The 16,263-nt window shown below is 42.4% G+C and overlaps 1 protein-coding gene across 2 annotated transcripts in view; it reads right to left on the bottom strand.

Annotated features, from left to right (window-relative positions):
- Positions 1–16,263, bottom strand: part of LOC139371202 (receptor-type tyrosine-protein phosphatase gamma-like) — a 301,567-nt gene that overhangs the window by 87,446 nt on the left and 197,858 nt on the right. For both annotated transcript variants that reach the window (XM_071111387.1, XM_071111388.1), the window contains exons 3-4: positions 13,284–13,466; positions 8,391–8,539 (exon numbers count right to left, since the gene is read on the bottom strand). In XM_071111387.1, coding sequence (XP_070967488.1) covers positions 8,391–8,539; positions 13,284–13,466 — 332 coding nt within the window. The remainder of the gene's footprint in view (positions 1–8,390; positions 8,540–13,283; positions 13,467–16,263) is intronic.

The raw sequence follows: 16,263 nt of genomic DNA, 5'->3' as shown, positions 1-16,263 counted from the left end.
ACTCCACACTGCCCTTTCACACCTGGACAAAAGGAACACCTATGTGAGAATGCTTTTCATTGACTACAGCTCAGCGTTCAACACCACAGTGCCCTCAAAGCGCATCAATAAGCTAAGGACCCTGAGACTAAACACCTCCCTCTGCAACTGGATCTTGGACTTCCTGACGGGCCACCCCCCAGGTGGTAAGGGTATGTAACAACACATCCGCCACGCTGATCCAAAACACAGGAGCCCCTCAGGGGTGCGTGCTCAGCCCCTTCCTGTACTCCCTGTTCACTCACGACTCAAACACCATCATTACATTTGTAGATGACACAACAGTGGTAAGCCTGATCACCGACAACAACGAGACAGCCTATAGGGAAGAGGTCAGAGATCTGGCCGTGTGGTGCCAGGACAACAACCTCTCCCTCAACGTGATCAAGACAAAGGAGATGATTGTGGACTACAGGAAAAGGAGGACCGAGCACACCCCCATTCTCATCGACGGGGTTGCAGTGGAGCAGGTTGAGAACTTCAAGTGTCCACATCACCAACAAACTAACATGGTCCAAGCACACGATGTCAGTCGTGGAGCGGGCAAGACAAAACCTATTCCCCCTCAGGAAACTGAAAAGATTTGCTATGGGTCCTCAGATCCACAAAAGGTTCTACAGCTGCACCATCGAAAGAGCATCCTGGTTGCATCACTGCCTGGTATGGCAACTGCTCGGCCGCCGACCGCAATGCACTACAGAGGGTAATGCGAACAGCCCAGTACATCCCTAGGGCTAAGCTTCCTGCCATCCAGGACCTCTATACCAGGCGAGGTCAGAGGAAGGCCCTAAAAATTGTCAAAGATTCCAGCCACCCTAGTCATAGACTGTTCTCTCTGCTACCACGTGGCAAGCGGTACTAGAGCGCCAAGTCTAGGTCCGAGAGGCTTCTAAACAGCTTCTTCCCCAAGCCATAAGACTGATGAACATCTAGTCAAATGGCTACCTAGACTATTCACATTGCCCCCCCCCTCCCTTCTCCACACCACTGCCACTCTGTTGTCATCTATGCATAGTCCCTTTAATTAACTCTACCTACATGTACAAACTACCTCAATTATCCGGTGCCCCCACACACTGACTCTGTACCGGCACCCCCTTGTATATATTGTTTTTTTTTATTTTACATCTTGTTACACTTCCTTCCTCTCCCTGACATGTTTTGATTGACATGCCACTCATTTCCTCTGTCTGTACACTACACAGACAGCAGATTAAAGCTTTAGCTAGCCTGGCACAGACTTTGATCAATATTTATTTGATTGTATCCCCTGTATCCCCTATCCCCTAAGTCATTAAATAGCCATGCACAGCACCATAGGCGTCTGTGTTGTCAAGACCTGGAAGTAACCTTAACAACAGAACGAGCATAACTAAAGCGTGGGCATTCTGGCAAGGTTATACCAACTGTGCTAAGTATCTACGGGCACCGAAAATAGAACCAACATACCAGTCATTATGCACAGATGTAGGATCTTAATTTGACTAGTTTCTCACAGGAGGAAAATAACCCTGTAGCAAATGAAAATTTGACCGCCTTGCTGATACACTAGGCCCACGGTGACAGGGAAATGGACCAGGTACAAATATGAAACTTCTCAAGTAAAAGTTACAGACAAAACATGAGCTGAAAACTTTAGAAATGAAAGAGAATCAAATCAAATGTTTTTGGTCACATACACATGGTTAGCAGATGTTAACGCAAGTAAAATGCCTGCGAAATGCTTGTGCTTCTAATTCCAACAGTGCAGTAATATCTAACAAGTAATCTCACAATTCCCAACAACTACCTAATACACACAAATCTAACAAGTAATCTAACAATTCCCCAAAAACTACCTAATACACACAAATCTAAAGGGGTGAATGTATATGTACATATAAGTATATGGATGAGCGATGGCCGAGCGGCATAGGCAAGGTGCAGTAGATGGTATAAAATACAATAAAATACAATGTATACATGTGATATGAGTAATGTAAGTTATGTAAACATTATTAAAGTGGCATTGTTTAAATTGACTAGTGATCAATTTATTAAAGTGTCCAGTGATAGGGTCTCAATGTAGGCAGCAGCCTCTCTGAGTTAGTGATTGCTGTTTAGCAGTCTTATGGCCTTGAGATAGAAGCTGTTTCTCAATCTCTCAGTCCCAGCTTTGATGCACCTGTACCGACCTCGCCTTCTGGATGATAGCAGTGTGAACAGGCAGTGGCTCAGGTGGTTGTTGTCCTTGGTGATCTTTTTGGCCTTCCTGTGAAATCGGGTGCTGTAGGTGTCATGGAGGGCAGGTACTTTGCCCATCAATTGTGTTTGTGCAAATATCAACACACCAAGACACAAATGTATACTACCATACAATCGGTATGCAAAAAGGTTGACAGAAATAAAATTCCATTCATCACTGACATCTATTATTTGTGATACAGTACCTTCAGCGTCTGTGAGAGTGTGCACATCACCTACCTTGCCCCCATCTTGTTCTGAGGCCCATAGGTGGGAGAGGGGCAGGAGCATGGAGGAGAAGGAGGAGTAGGGGGCAATGGTGGTGGAAGGAGGAGGAAGAGGCCAGGTTAAGGCATCAGAAGGCTTCAGTTCGGCTGGCGGCTAGCCGAAGTCAGCTAGGCGAACTGAACGAGTGTGCTCGCATACTCCCTTAAAAGACATTCACTTCAAAAACGAGAAAAAAGGGGCAATAGTAGTTTGTCCATTTTGAGACGCCTAAGCCAGTAAACGCTTCCTCAAAATAGTACAAATTTATCTAAGATAATCTGTCATTGATTTGGATGTTTTTGCCGAAAAGATCTTAGTCGCGCAATTTTAAATCTAAATGAGATGTTTGGTAGAGTATTTCGAAATAAAAAAATGGTCACTTGTTGAATGACAACAAAGACTACTGAAGAATCCCTACTGTTGACCAATCCCCGTCGAAGGGGCGTAGACTTTCGGCTAACAACTTCGGCTTGCCTCAATAAAAAAAATGTGTGTGGCCAAACAACTGAACAAACAAAAACATAACAAAATGTCATCATAATATATGCTCAAACTATTCCGAACTGTTTAGGCTGGGAAGCATGTGGGCGCCTTTACGCTGGACAGAATGGAAAGACTGAGAGAGCAGTGAAATCACTCCAGGGTGTCAAGAGGGCATGGAGAAATAGAGCTGGAACACTCTCCTCTCACCACCTTAGAACACGGGAGCAGATGTGTGATAATACAAAGTGGGAAGACTTCCTCTCTGACACCGTAAAGAGAGAGTTTCAGAGAGATGTCCCTGCAAGGAATGATACTGCAATAACCTGATTTGAGGTCATTCTGACATTATGCTAAACTGAGTTTGAGTTCTGTTGTGATGATGTGTCATCCTTTCCATGATACACCAACTCATTCCTATAGCATTCAATTTATCCTGAAGATGACCCCGATGAAGTTAAGCTTCCTACAATCAAATAAATTCAGTCCATACTCCATGCATAATTCATTTATAAATCATTGAAGCCAAATCTTTCCGGAATCCATTCAGAGACTGAGGGTGGGGATGTGATTGTTGTACAGTATGAGCAGGGTAACACACCGTGGGTGATGGATACAGATGGAGAGCTGTGCTTCATGCCTGCCTGGCTGTGCTTTGCATATTAAGCAGTGTTTTACAGTTAAAACAGCAGGTAGGAACGCAGCAGTCCCCCACTTAATCACAAGCTTATTAGAGAACAATTACTAAATGGCAAGGCTTGTAAACATAAATCATTCAAGAGGACTTTAAGAAATGAAAGTGGCATTTTGCAGAAAATCTCCTCTGTGTTGACAGCAGTGTCCTCATGAGTATTCATAGGAGAGGGCTCAGACCAACCAGGGTCTGTTAGTGACAGTCACCAAGGACATCTGGCCACAGCTACAGTACATGCTGTCTGTCTCTCTGTTAGCACTAAGCATACTACCATTACTGTTGATAAAGGCTTTTAGAGTGTGTTATATATGACTAGCATGTTTAAAATCCTTCTTTCATTCTATTAACTTATTTATTTTTCCTCTCTTTTTACTTTGACACTGGTCATACTACCCAACAGAAATGACATCACAGAAATGTCCTCCCTTACGAGGTCAGAACTTACATGCCTCTTACATTCCAGATGATCTCTCATTCCATTGGATAGAGTGCTACTTGGTTAGATTTACTTAGGGAAAAAAGAGAGGGGGATAAGGAAGGGAAGTGGAAGAAGGCATGATCACCACTAATGCGTATAATCAGCTACAAGTACTTATTTTAATAATATGTCAGGCTTTGTGTCAATGGGGTTGTTTTTCTCTGTTGCTGGAGGAGTGTCTATCTCCTTGCAATTGAGAGCCCTGTCTGCCTTAGTCTGAGGGTTCTCTTCTCTTCATACTCTTATCACCAGACAGGCATCTCTTGTAATGTGTTGAGGAATCACTAGGGGGTTAGCATTTCGCTAATGTTCTAAATGGGCAGTGGCATCAAATAAAATATTGGGTTATACATAATGTAGATCAAAACAGATCATTTTAAATGGGCTAAGTATATAGGGGAACACTGATACAGATTAAAAAATGAAAGAAAAAACCCAAAGCTTGAGCCTTTGTCCATCAAACGCTATACATGATCTCAGACTGGACAACAACAGTGGAGGAAACCACAGCCACTGAATTCAGGTCAGGTCAAGAGGGAGAAGCAGAGATTCAGCGCTAACCAATTTAACTAGACCCACATTTTCAAGTAATGGCTCTGCAAAACCACCCAGGGTTTAAGGTATTTTCCAAATTAAACCTTGTCATTGGCAATTTCCCTGCCACAGTACATCCAAATAAGATTGGGAGAGACCCACGGTGCCTCAGTGTATTGCATCCAGATTTAGAAACAAAGCCACTTTGTACCTGTGGATTACCACTTTATATGAACACTGCTGTTTTCCTACCAGTAGAAAAGCTGAGATGGAGAGCTGCTCTCATCTCTCCTATAATACAGGTCAGCACATCACCTGTGACATTAAAGAGGTCATGTGACATTAGATGATGGGAAGCCATAATCAATAGCACAGCAAGGCATGACGGCAATGGGGTGCGCACACACACACACACACTGCCCTGCCACTGGCATATTTAATTACCTCTTAGACACAATCGCCCTCCTTGACAGAATGTTAATTGTGAACTATCTCCACAGTGCGTTCCTCCTCCCTTACTCTCTTTCTCTCTTTCTACTGTGCCCTCAGCTCTATATCCTTCCCCTACCTTTCTCTTATTCTCCCTCCCTCTCTCTCTCGCTCTCTCTCGCTCTCTCTGTACAGATAAGGACATGAGTAGGGGGAGTTGTCAGCACTCATTAGCATTCACCACAGTAACACTCTCAGACAACCAAGTCCAGGGCTGTAACCAGGGTTTGAGTTTTAGTGAGGTCCGAAAGGTCTCCCCAGAATTTTTTGGGAAAGTTGAAGCTGATTTACTGCTTTTCTATACAATGAAATAAAAACATAAAAATGCTATTTGGAGAAGAGCAAAAACAAGCAAAAATGACCCCAGCCATTATCACCTTGGCTTCTGTAGGTTCATTCACATCAGTCATTCTACAAACACACCTCAGTCAATCTACAAAGCCTATTAGCTATTCAACTGTAATGTTTTACCCGGATATATGAGAAGTGATTCACACTGACACATAGCATTAGTGACTGTTCAGTCAAATGTACTGATGAACTGCATAAAATCATCAACTCTTTAATTATATCTCTTATCAAATGACATAGCATTCACATTTGTATTCCTAGGCATTCCTAATAATGCTCCGCACAAACAGACATGAATGGAGCACACAGATGATCATATTATGACATTCACATGAATTATTAGAATATTACTTATGGTTCTGAATTAATATCAGTTTTGTAGTTGAAAAAACAGTGGGGAATGGATATGGCGAACAACCACCCATGTAAACATTAATGTATGACATTTTTAGAACTGTGTTGTTTGCCTATAGGGAAGAGGCCATATGGAGATGTTCATATTGAAAAATATATATTTTTAAGTTCTAACTTATAGTTTAAGTCCTAACTTGTTTGATTAGATTAGTACAGTTTTTTCAGGGGACTCCACATGGGGCCCTGACCCCAAGTTTGGGAACCACTAAACTAATCTCTCTCTCTGCTTGCTTCCTCTCTCTCTCTGTCTCCTCTGCTTCCTCCTGCATACACTGCAGCCTGCCTCAGTCTCACCACTGAGCGCCACATCACTGTCTGCCTCAGTAGCCTACTCTCTGTAAAGCAAAGTTATTATGAGAACTTAGTAAACACTTTTTAGGCTCCGTTTAACGTTAGCCTCTCACTTCATCCTTCTAGTTGGCTAAGTAATACTACCCAGAGCCCTTCAACATTACTGCAATACTGCTGCGGGAGAGTTTTAAAATGGCCTTTTATCTGGCATCTCGCACATTGTCAGCAGCATCTCTACTGTAGTTCTCTAGTGAAGCCGACTGCGAGCTGGGGTATTTTTAATTTTTTTTTACATATCAGGCCCTTGGCCTGTGCCACGAGAGGGCGGAGTTAGCTGTTTGAGAGAGTGGTGAACGTGCTACTAAAAAGGAAAATCCGGGAGGCAAATCAGGGGGACGCAGGCAAACATAACGAGCAAACCACTGTTCATGATTCCACTCGTTCGCAAAGAGGCAGGCACTATTAGAACTCAGACAGATCAAGAATATAAGCATTCTGAACTTTGATCAACGCTGGGAGCATATTCAGATGTTCACCCATAATAGATTTTCTTTGTGTGTAAAAAATATATTTGTATGATGTATTTATTTGTCAAATTAGAAACAATTACCGATGTCAATCATATATCAATCATATTATATAGTTACGGCCATGACCATGTCGCACGAATAACCAGCCCAAACGAATCAAATCCAGTTAATCTTTCATGCTGGCATATTGGCTAGAAAGAACATTCTATTCTGCAGACATCAGGACAGAGATCAACAGAGTGGACCGCAAATCATACAATGAATCATTCAAGAAATCATCAATATAACAGAAGAGGGAGTTCGGCCTTTTATTGATCAGTTTCGCAATGCGCAAAAGTGAATGTGTGAAACATGAGATGCAGCATGAATTTCCAAGGCCTTGTAAGCAGTACATTAATGTTATTGGAGGGACAAAGCACCCAATGAAAAAAACTGAAATGACAACATAAAATTGAAATACTTAAAATTAAGGTTATTATAGTAAATTAAAACAAAACATGAAAAAACGATTTAGTAAATTGAAAATAAATAACTAACAATCCTGTTTTAAGTTGGTGAAGAGCAACTGCAGAAAATTGCGGTTGGCTGCAATAAAAACTTCATGACCTTTGATCACATCATTTTTGTAAAGTTCATGCAGTTGACATGTAGGTGCAAATATGACATTGTTTATCCCCATTATTCAACACACTGGCCCACTGACTTGACAAAAGTGATCCACCCTTACGTGGCCATTGAGATGAGCATGATGCAAGACTTTGCTCTCACATAGTCACACAGAGTATCTGTGCTTCACACTGCTACAATGTGGTGGCTATGGGACCAAAACAGCGGAGAAGTTCAGCCTCACTCTTCAATGATCCTGGTTGTTTCGTAAATTGACCTACTACTACTGTTTCCTTCATGCATCTACGTCATCTTGCATCTTGCACCTTTAAGCCTAACCTAACCTATGACCTGACCCATCACCTTGTGCATTAACGCCCCACGGTGTCAACGAGTGACAACCCCAAAAAAACAAAAACCATACAACACATAGATGGCTCCTAGCCTCCCACGCATATGCTAGTTTCTGTCCCTAACACTAAACCTAAAACAGAAACTAAATACTAAATAGAAATGTTTTCATAAAACTTAAACTAAATAAAAACTAGCAAAGTGGATCTGAAAACTAACTGAAATTTAACTGAACATAAAAAGTAGTATAAAAATAAATACTATAATAACCTTCTTAAAACGGCTGACACCAGCCAAACTCACCAAATGTCAAATGATCTATATTAATCAAAACCTAATAATTATATTTTGCCATTCAAGGGAACAACAGCTGTCTCTTAGCTGCAGTGTGCTGCGCCAGACCAGACGCCCATACAGATAAATCAGGCTTTAGGAGTGAGATCGACCATCACTGGCCATCCACTGATCAGACCCCAGGGCCCTGGCCATCACATTTTTTGATCGATATGGGACCACCCTCTACTCTTCGCCATTCTGACAGGGGGCAGACTCCCACCCCCACTGCTCCTCATTCACACACTGGGTTTTCTAGAATTCTCTCCTCCAGATATTCCCATTCACACTCCTTTCCTCTCGCTCTCACCTCCACTGGGAACCTCTTGCCGTTGATGCTGTGTTCAGAGCCCTCAGATCCGTTGCTCTGGCCCCAGTGGAACTCCACCTTCTCCGCCTTAAAACGCCCGGGCAGGCCCGCACCACGCACAAAGTAGTCATCCTTCAGCATGATAGCCACTGAGAGAGATAGAGAGAGAAGAAAAGAGAGAGAGAGAGAGAGAGAGAGAGAGAGAGTTACATGAGGGTCAGGTAGGTGGCAGGTAGCCTAGCGGTTAAGAGCGTTGGGCCAGTAAACGGACATAGACACAGTGTGACACGTCTGTTTGGCCTACAAACAATATAAAATGACATTCATTCAAAGCACTTGGTATTGAGGTTCATCATCTATTTAGCTTCCCCAAGGGGATGCTGATGCATTTTCTGAATATAACATGTGGTGCTTCTATAACGTCTGTGCTGCCTGCCCTACAAGGCTGGGTCTCTAATTAAGGGCTAATTTGTCTGGTAAAAGCTATCTCCTCAGCCACTTCTAATAGCCTCTGCAAATCTTTTGTTAGTTCATCATACGCTTGTTGAAATAAAGTGGAAATTGACAGAGGGAGGAATTTTTTTTATTCACAAATTTGACTGAATAGACCCACATTTAATTAACTAATACGACCTTAAATAAATGCTCCCATTGTCAAACCGATTTCTTACTGTGATTGAATTTCAGAATTGTTTCTACTCCTCCTTTCAGAGGAGATTTCTGTCCCATTTAGAAGAAGCACTCAAGTGAAATGAGTGGCCTGGTTGTCATCTCAACGTCTTCAGAAAAGTTTGAAACTTGAGGCATTTCAAACTAAATACAGCAGGCCTGTTAAATTCCATTTACTTAGTTTGACATTTCTCATGTCGTAGACTCCGCTAAAGCCTTTGACCCTTAAACAAAAGGCTGGTCTATCAAAGTTAATTTCCACTCCTTGTGTAGTTTGTGTCCTCTGGGAGATATTGGAGATTTTAAGAGACGTGTCACTTGGTGCTTGTACAAGATTGTTGGCACTCCCACTGAAATTCTACCAGTCTGCATCCAAGAAGCTAAGGTTACACTGAGTAGTAGGACATCCTGTGGGAGCCTGGTCTTCCTGGCAAACCTCATACTACCATTGAGACTGCAATATGAGGGATTAACCACGCATAGTGTGCTAAATGAGTTTCTTAGCATCTACTGCATGGGACTCAAAGAAGAAAAAGGTGAAGTGGAGGGAGACTCCACAGTGGCTAACGTAAATACACTCCACTGTATTGCTGCTATGCTAAGTCTCACTCCTCCACTGTGGCTAGGCTGAGCTGTTGCGGTTTATACTAACAGGCTAGCGGAAGGGATGGAACTGCAGCTTACATTAGTGTTCAGAGCACAGCAGGCAGAAAGAAAAACACATATCTTGCTCTCTTTTTTCATCATTTGTTTTTGCCTTTTGTTGATTCAGAGTCCTAATCCAGTGTGTGAGGGGAAGGCAAGCCCTGGGAGTTTCATTAGCGATGGGAGCCAGTGTTTGGGCGCGCTAACAGGCGAGCCGGAATTAGACGCTAAGCCAGCGAGACCATGGACAGCAGTGTGTGAAAACCGGGGGCATATATGAAAATAAAGCCATGATCAATGCAAATATTTCCTCAGGGCTCCAAGTCATCATGAATTTCTTAAAAAGGTTTATTTTATACGATTCTGTGAGAGTATTCTCCGTTCATCCCTCTTCATCCAGCCGCCCTCCTTTCCCTCTCAAAAACCATGACACCGTTCTTCTGGCAGTGAGACATCTATAATGACTTCCTGCTTCAAGGTGACAGGGTCAGAGTTCAGTCAAGGATACAGCTTTCACAGAAGCAGGAGCACTTTTAAAAGAAGCTGATTGAAGCATCCATTATTCAGAGACGCTATAGGTGATTATGTCAATCAAATCAAATCAAATTGTATCTGTCACATGCGCTGAATACAACAGGTAACAGGTGAAATACTCAGCTGTCACGCTGAATACAACAGGTAACAGGTGAAATACTCAGCTGTCACGCTGAATACAACAGGTAACAGGTGAAATACTCAGCTGTCATTTATAAGTAGTGGAGAATGTATAAATAATGCATTGCACAACAAGAGGATGTTTGTCTTGCTAGGCGTGCATTATGGAGTACGCAGAGTCAAGAAGCTGTGCTCTATTTTGTTCTGCTACTGTTGTTTGTGTTAGAACTTCATTTGATTTGGTGGGCAGTGGCACTGCTACGCTAACCCACTATAATACCTGTGCTACACTGGTTTTCCCCGATCATGCCTGTAGAGAAGACAGCTCAGAAGTAGCCCTCGTCCGTTAACAAACCATGGCCTTGGGAAGAGATGGCTACGGACATCAGAGGTTCTGAGAAACACCATACTATCAGGGGCAGACATTTCTCATGCCGAGTGAGCTGAGGAGTCTCTCTCTCTCTCTCTCTCTCTCTCTCTCTCTCTCTCTCTCTTTCGCTCTCTCTCACTGAGTGATGCCAGGACAGGGACACTAATACACTTCTCAGGGGGCAAGCAGATATCCAGGCAGCCCATTCGCAGGGGAGAAGACGTACAGTCCCCCACCAGATGAACCTGACTCTCCTTCAGCCTCACAAAGACATGGCCTCCAATCTCAACAACAAGCCATTTACTCACCCCACCACTAGTGAGGAATGTGGGCTATTGACTCACATACTCCCTACTAGAGGGAGCTTGAAATTCCATCAGCGTTAGCCTTGATAGAAATATGGCAAAGCTTTATGGGCTATTCCCTGTATAAGATCTTCATTATTTGATAGAACACAATACATCACTCACTGATAGAGGGATTACAAGGTATACAAGATGTATGTTTTTTTAAAGCACATTCAGGTGTCCATTTAGGGTCTCCACTTGGGAGAGATGGACCAGGGACGTTCATACATGCAACATTATGTTCAGAGAGATTAATATAATAAAATATCTGACAATATAGAAATCACACTAGTCACATTATTTTCCCCAGGTCTGCAGAGAGCCTTAATAAGACAGCTGGCCTTGTTGTGACTGCTGTCAATACAGATGCCAGCCACCTGTGGCCCCTGCTCCCACAAGCATTTTAACTCCATTTGTTGGCAGAAAGAGAGGACATCCATCTTTGTGACAGATAGAAATTGTGAAAACCTGTCTTAGACAGGGAAAATCCATGAAATGCTATAAATGCTGAATTTAGTTTTTTTCAGGTTTTCATCTGTACCAATGACAGATTCACTAATATGGAGGCATCACTTATGTGAAAATCCGCTCCTACCACAAATATTGTATTGGACTGCTGTGCATGTCGCATTTAAACTACTTGAACGTACTGATGTAAGATCTTCATTTGACCTACAGTATATTGTCAGGATTTCTACGTTAAGTCCATAGTGTTGCTTGGTCAGTGGTTAGGCTATTAGCTGGCCAAAAGTAGGCTACATGAAAAGTAAAATCCTGTTAGTATAACTGTGTGTTAGAGTGGGTTTTCAGTTAATTTATGTAAATCACAAAGCTCATCTGTATTTCCTGCGGTGCAGGAACTTTCTCAGCAAAAATTAGAGTGATCAAAACAAGATCCTAAGATCTGTATGTACATAGTGTGATTTTCATGTACTCTAATGTTATACTAAAAATACAGTGCATTCGGGAGTGTATTCAGACCCCTTCCCTTTATACACATTTTGTTAAGTAACAGCCTTATTTTAAAATGTATTACATATTTTTTTCCTCATCAATCTACACAAAATAACCCATAATGACAAAGCGAAAACAGGTTTTTAGAAATGTTTTCAAATTTATTAAAAATAAAAAACAGAAATACCTGAAAGAAGTTTGGAACCACCAAGAGGTGACCAAGAACCCGATAGTCACTCTGACGGAGCTCCAGAGTTCCTTTGTGGAAATTGGAGAATCTTCCAGAAGGACAACCATCTCAGCAGCACTCTACCAATCAGGCCTTTATGGTAGCCAGACGGCAGCCACTCCTCAGTAAAAGGCGCATGACAGCCAGCCTGGAGTTTGCCAAAAGGGACCTAAAGGACTCTCAGACCATGAGAAACAAGATTCTCTGTCTTCGGCCTGAATGCCAAGCGCCACGTATGGAGGAAACCTGGCACCATCCCTATGGTGAAACATGGTGGTGGCAGCATCATGCTGTGGGGATGTTTTTCAGAGACAGGGACTAGGAGACTAGTCAGAATCGAGGGAAAGATGAACTGAGCAAAGTACAGAGAGATCCTTGACGAAAACCTGCTCCAGAGTGCTCAGGACCTCATACTGGGGTGAAGGTCCACCTTCCAACAGGAAAACGACCCTAAGCACACAGCCAAGACAACGCAGGCTTCGGGACAAGTCTCCGAATGTCCTTGAGTGGCCCAGCCAGAGCCCGGACTTGAACCTGATCAAACATCTCTGGAGAGACCTGAAAATAGCTGTGCAGCAATGCTCCCCATCCAACCTGACAGAGGATCTGCAGAAAATAATGGGAGAAACTCCCCAAATACAGGTGTGCCAAGAATGTACCGTCATACCCAAGAAGACTCAAGGCTGTAAATGCTGCCAAATTTACTTCAACAAAGTACTGAGTAAATTGTCTGAATACTTATGTAAATGTGATATTTACATTTTTTACTTTTTATACATTTCTAAAAAATTCTAAAACCCTGTTTATGCTTTGTCATTATGGGGTATTGTGTGTAGATTGATAAGAGGAAAAAACTATCTAAAATGTTTTAGAATAAGGCTGTAACGTAACAAAAAGTCAAGGGGTCTGAAAACTTTCTGAAAGCACTGAAGGTACGTCATAATATGTTCAGACGTATCTATACTGTAAATACATAACCAAAAGAAGGAGAGGGTAAACAGACATTGGGGGACTGTGAATCTCACCTGTTTTGCCAGTGTTCTTCATTGAAGTCTTGTTGGAGGACTCTGTCTCAAATCCGTCCAAAGCTAGCTCCTGATACTCCATGGACACCTTGCTGTCCTGATCTGCGATGTTGATTGGGGATTGGTTCCTCTCTCTGCATTCTGGGTAGGCTGATGACCAGCCCTCTTCTGGCCCGTACGTACCTGGATGAGAAGAAAGAATACGATATATATATTCCATACGATACAATGTGGTTTTGCCATCCAACCAGAGCTAACCATTTGGTCCGCTAATCAGCAGAGAAAGTGTAGCACACTTAAAATATTTTCATACACGTTATGCAGAAAAGTGTTAATTTCATGTTTTTGGTGGAATAATGCAGTCTTAATGGCACTCATTTTCCAAAAAGGAACCACCAGTAGATTCCTTCTGATGTTGACCTGCAGTTAAACTTTCCTTCCCATAATGCAGGCACATATGTGGTATTTTTATCAGAATGTGAACTAAGCTACACCTCCTAACCCAAGAGGAGGTAAAGGCAGTGTACTCAGAGATTAAACCCCACACTCTTAGATGAATGGCAAGTCCCGGTGTGAGACCAGACACCTCCATGTAGCACAGAGTCAAGACAGGGAAAGGAGCAGGGTGGAAATGTCACCAATTTCCGGCCACCTCCCTCAAATAAAGCAAACAGAGAGAATGACTGAGAGGGTAAGAGAGAGAGAGAAAGAGAGAGAGATCGGACAGGTTCAATGCCATGGAAACAGTGGAGGATGGAGAATATAGACAGTCCCTCTCCTCTCCCTATACACTTCTAAGCAGAGCAGGGATGGTGTCCTCAGTGTGGGGTCACAGTCTTCAATAACCACCCAACCATAAAACACCAGACCAGCCAAGTGAAGTCAAGTGATTCCTTAGCGTCCAGTGAAGGGGAATTCATTTGGTTGTGGATAACACACTAGAAAAACACATTCAACAAAGGCATACATATCCCAACAACATTTACAATATAATTCAACTGATTCAGTGAATACGACAGCACCACACACCCATAAACATTCCACCTAATTGATTTTAAATTCAGAAGTACTTTAGGAATTAGATTAATGTATATACATTTGGAAGCATTAGCTAAATAGTGCTACAGTATCTGTCTCATGATGGAACATAGGAACAGAGGGTGTGGCTATCTCTTAACACAAACTCAGACGACAAGCCATGTCAAGTTTCATTTATTATACAAGGAACTGAGAAATCAATCATTTAACCTTGTACAATGATTACAACTGCACAACACGCTGTAAGCATTTGATATGAAAGGAACATACAGCATCTGATCATGATCCTAATCTCCAATAGATATGCTTCATTGTGTCCTAACCTCGAGATCTATTGACTTTCCCTGCATTATGTTCTCCTGTCCTCTTTCTACAGTGAAGGCTTTGGCTGCCATCTGTCTTAAGGATGGAATGAAGTGGCAGGGCCCACTCCTATTCACTCTGCCCACTCCTATTCACTCTGCCCACTCCTATTCACTCTGCCCACTCCTATTCTCTCTGCCCACTCCTACTACCCCCTATCTCCGCAGCATGCACACTTCGGCTAAAGTGCACCCGTAATTGAAAGCTACGCTGAGCTACCGGGGTTCTAAAATTAATTTGTCTATGATTACTCATGCCCCACGCGTGTCCGGAGCATTTGGTCATTTCTATTTCATTGAATTAGGAAGCATCCTCTTCTCCTGCCCCCTATCCTAGCCTTGGAGTGTATTGATTGTAGAGATCTGGGTTTCATATATGAGAGCGCAGGGTATGGATCCAGGCAGCAGCGGACTTGTAATTAATGGGAGAGCTGGTGTGAAGCCATTAGTCATTGTTTTAATGCAGCCAATGTGTGCAGAGAGCTGCTGCACTGAGAGGAGAGACAAGCGGACGTAAACAACCTTTACACTAAACAAACAGAAATACATCTGGCCCATGCATAAGGCAATACAGATGCTGCCTATCTCAACATGTTGAATCTTCCATGTCCTATCTCAACATATTGAATCTTTATAGGCATATCTGAAACTGTTACTCAAAGGGATAATCAACCCCAATGCACACATTCCTATGATTAACAGTGTTGAACAGTGGTTTATAACAGTAATATGAAAACATTATTTTTGCCATTATAACAAAGTTGGTAGCAACTTGAAAATCGTTGTGGAAATATGTTGCAGCTCAAGTCGACTACAAAAACCATAATGCAATGTTGTTTCTCTGGGCTGGCTAGATAGGTAGCTAGTAAGCAAAAATAGCTACACACAATAATACCAAAGTTAACATCAGCATGTGATGTAGCTAGCTAGCTGTAAAATCCCTAAACAACTATACCTTTCGAGGTATCTCACTGAGTTCAACTTGCAGTTCAACTCTGCCCAGAGCGAGTACAGAGCACTTTGCTATGGCCCTTTCCCACGTTTCCCACAGACACACAGGGCACATTGTCGAGATGATACTAGAAAGAGAAATTGAGTTGAATAATTTTGTACCCTTTTAAATTGGGCACTGTAACGGTTTTCTGTATGAGAAGGAGAGTCGGACCAAAATGCAGCGTGTAGATTGCGATCCATGTTTTAATAACCAAACGTAAAACACGAATTAATACAAACACTACAAAATAAAGAACGTAATGAACGTAACGAAAACCTAAACAGCCCTATCTGGTGAAAACACATAGACAGGAACAATCACCCACAAACACACAGTGAAACCCAGGCTACCTAAATATGGTTCCCAATCAGAGACAATGACGAACACCTGCCTCTGATTGAGAACCATATCAGGCCGAACATAGAACTGGACAAACTAGACATGTAACATAGAATGCCCACTCAGATCACACCCTGACCAACCAAAACATAGAAATATACAAAGTAAACTATGGTCAGGGTGTGACAGGCACATCTATGTGAAATACAGTGCCTTTCGAAAGTATACACACTCCTTGCCTTTTTCC

This window comes from Oncorhynchus clarkii, chromosome 17 (assembly GCF_045791955.1).
Source record: "Oncorhynchus clarkii lewisi isolate Uvic-CL-2024 chromosome 17, UVic_Ocla_1.0, whole genome shotgun sequence".
NCBI lineage: Eukaryota > Metazoa > Chordata > Actinopteri > Salmoniformes > Salmonidae > Oncorhynchus > Oncorhynchus clarkii.
This window is presented reverse-complemented; position numbering and strand designations above follow the sequence as displayed.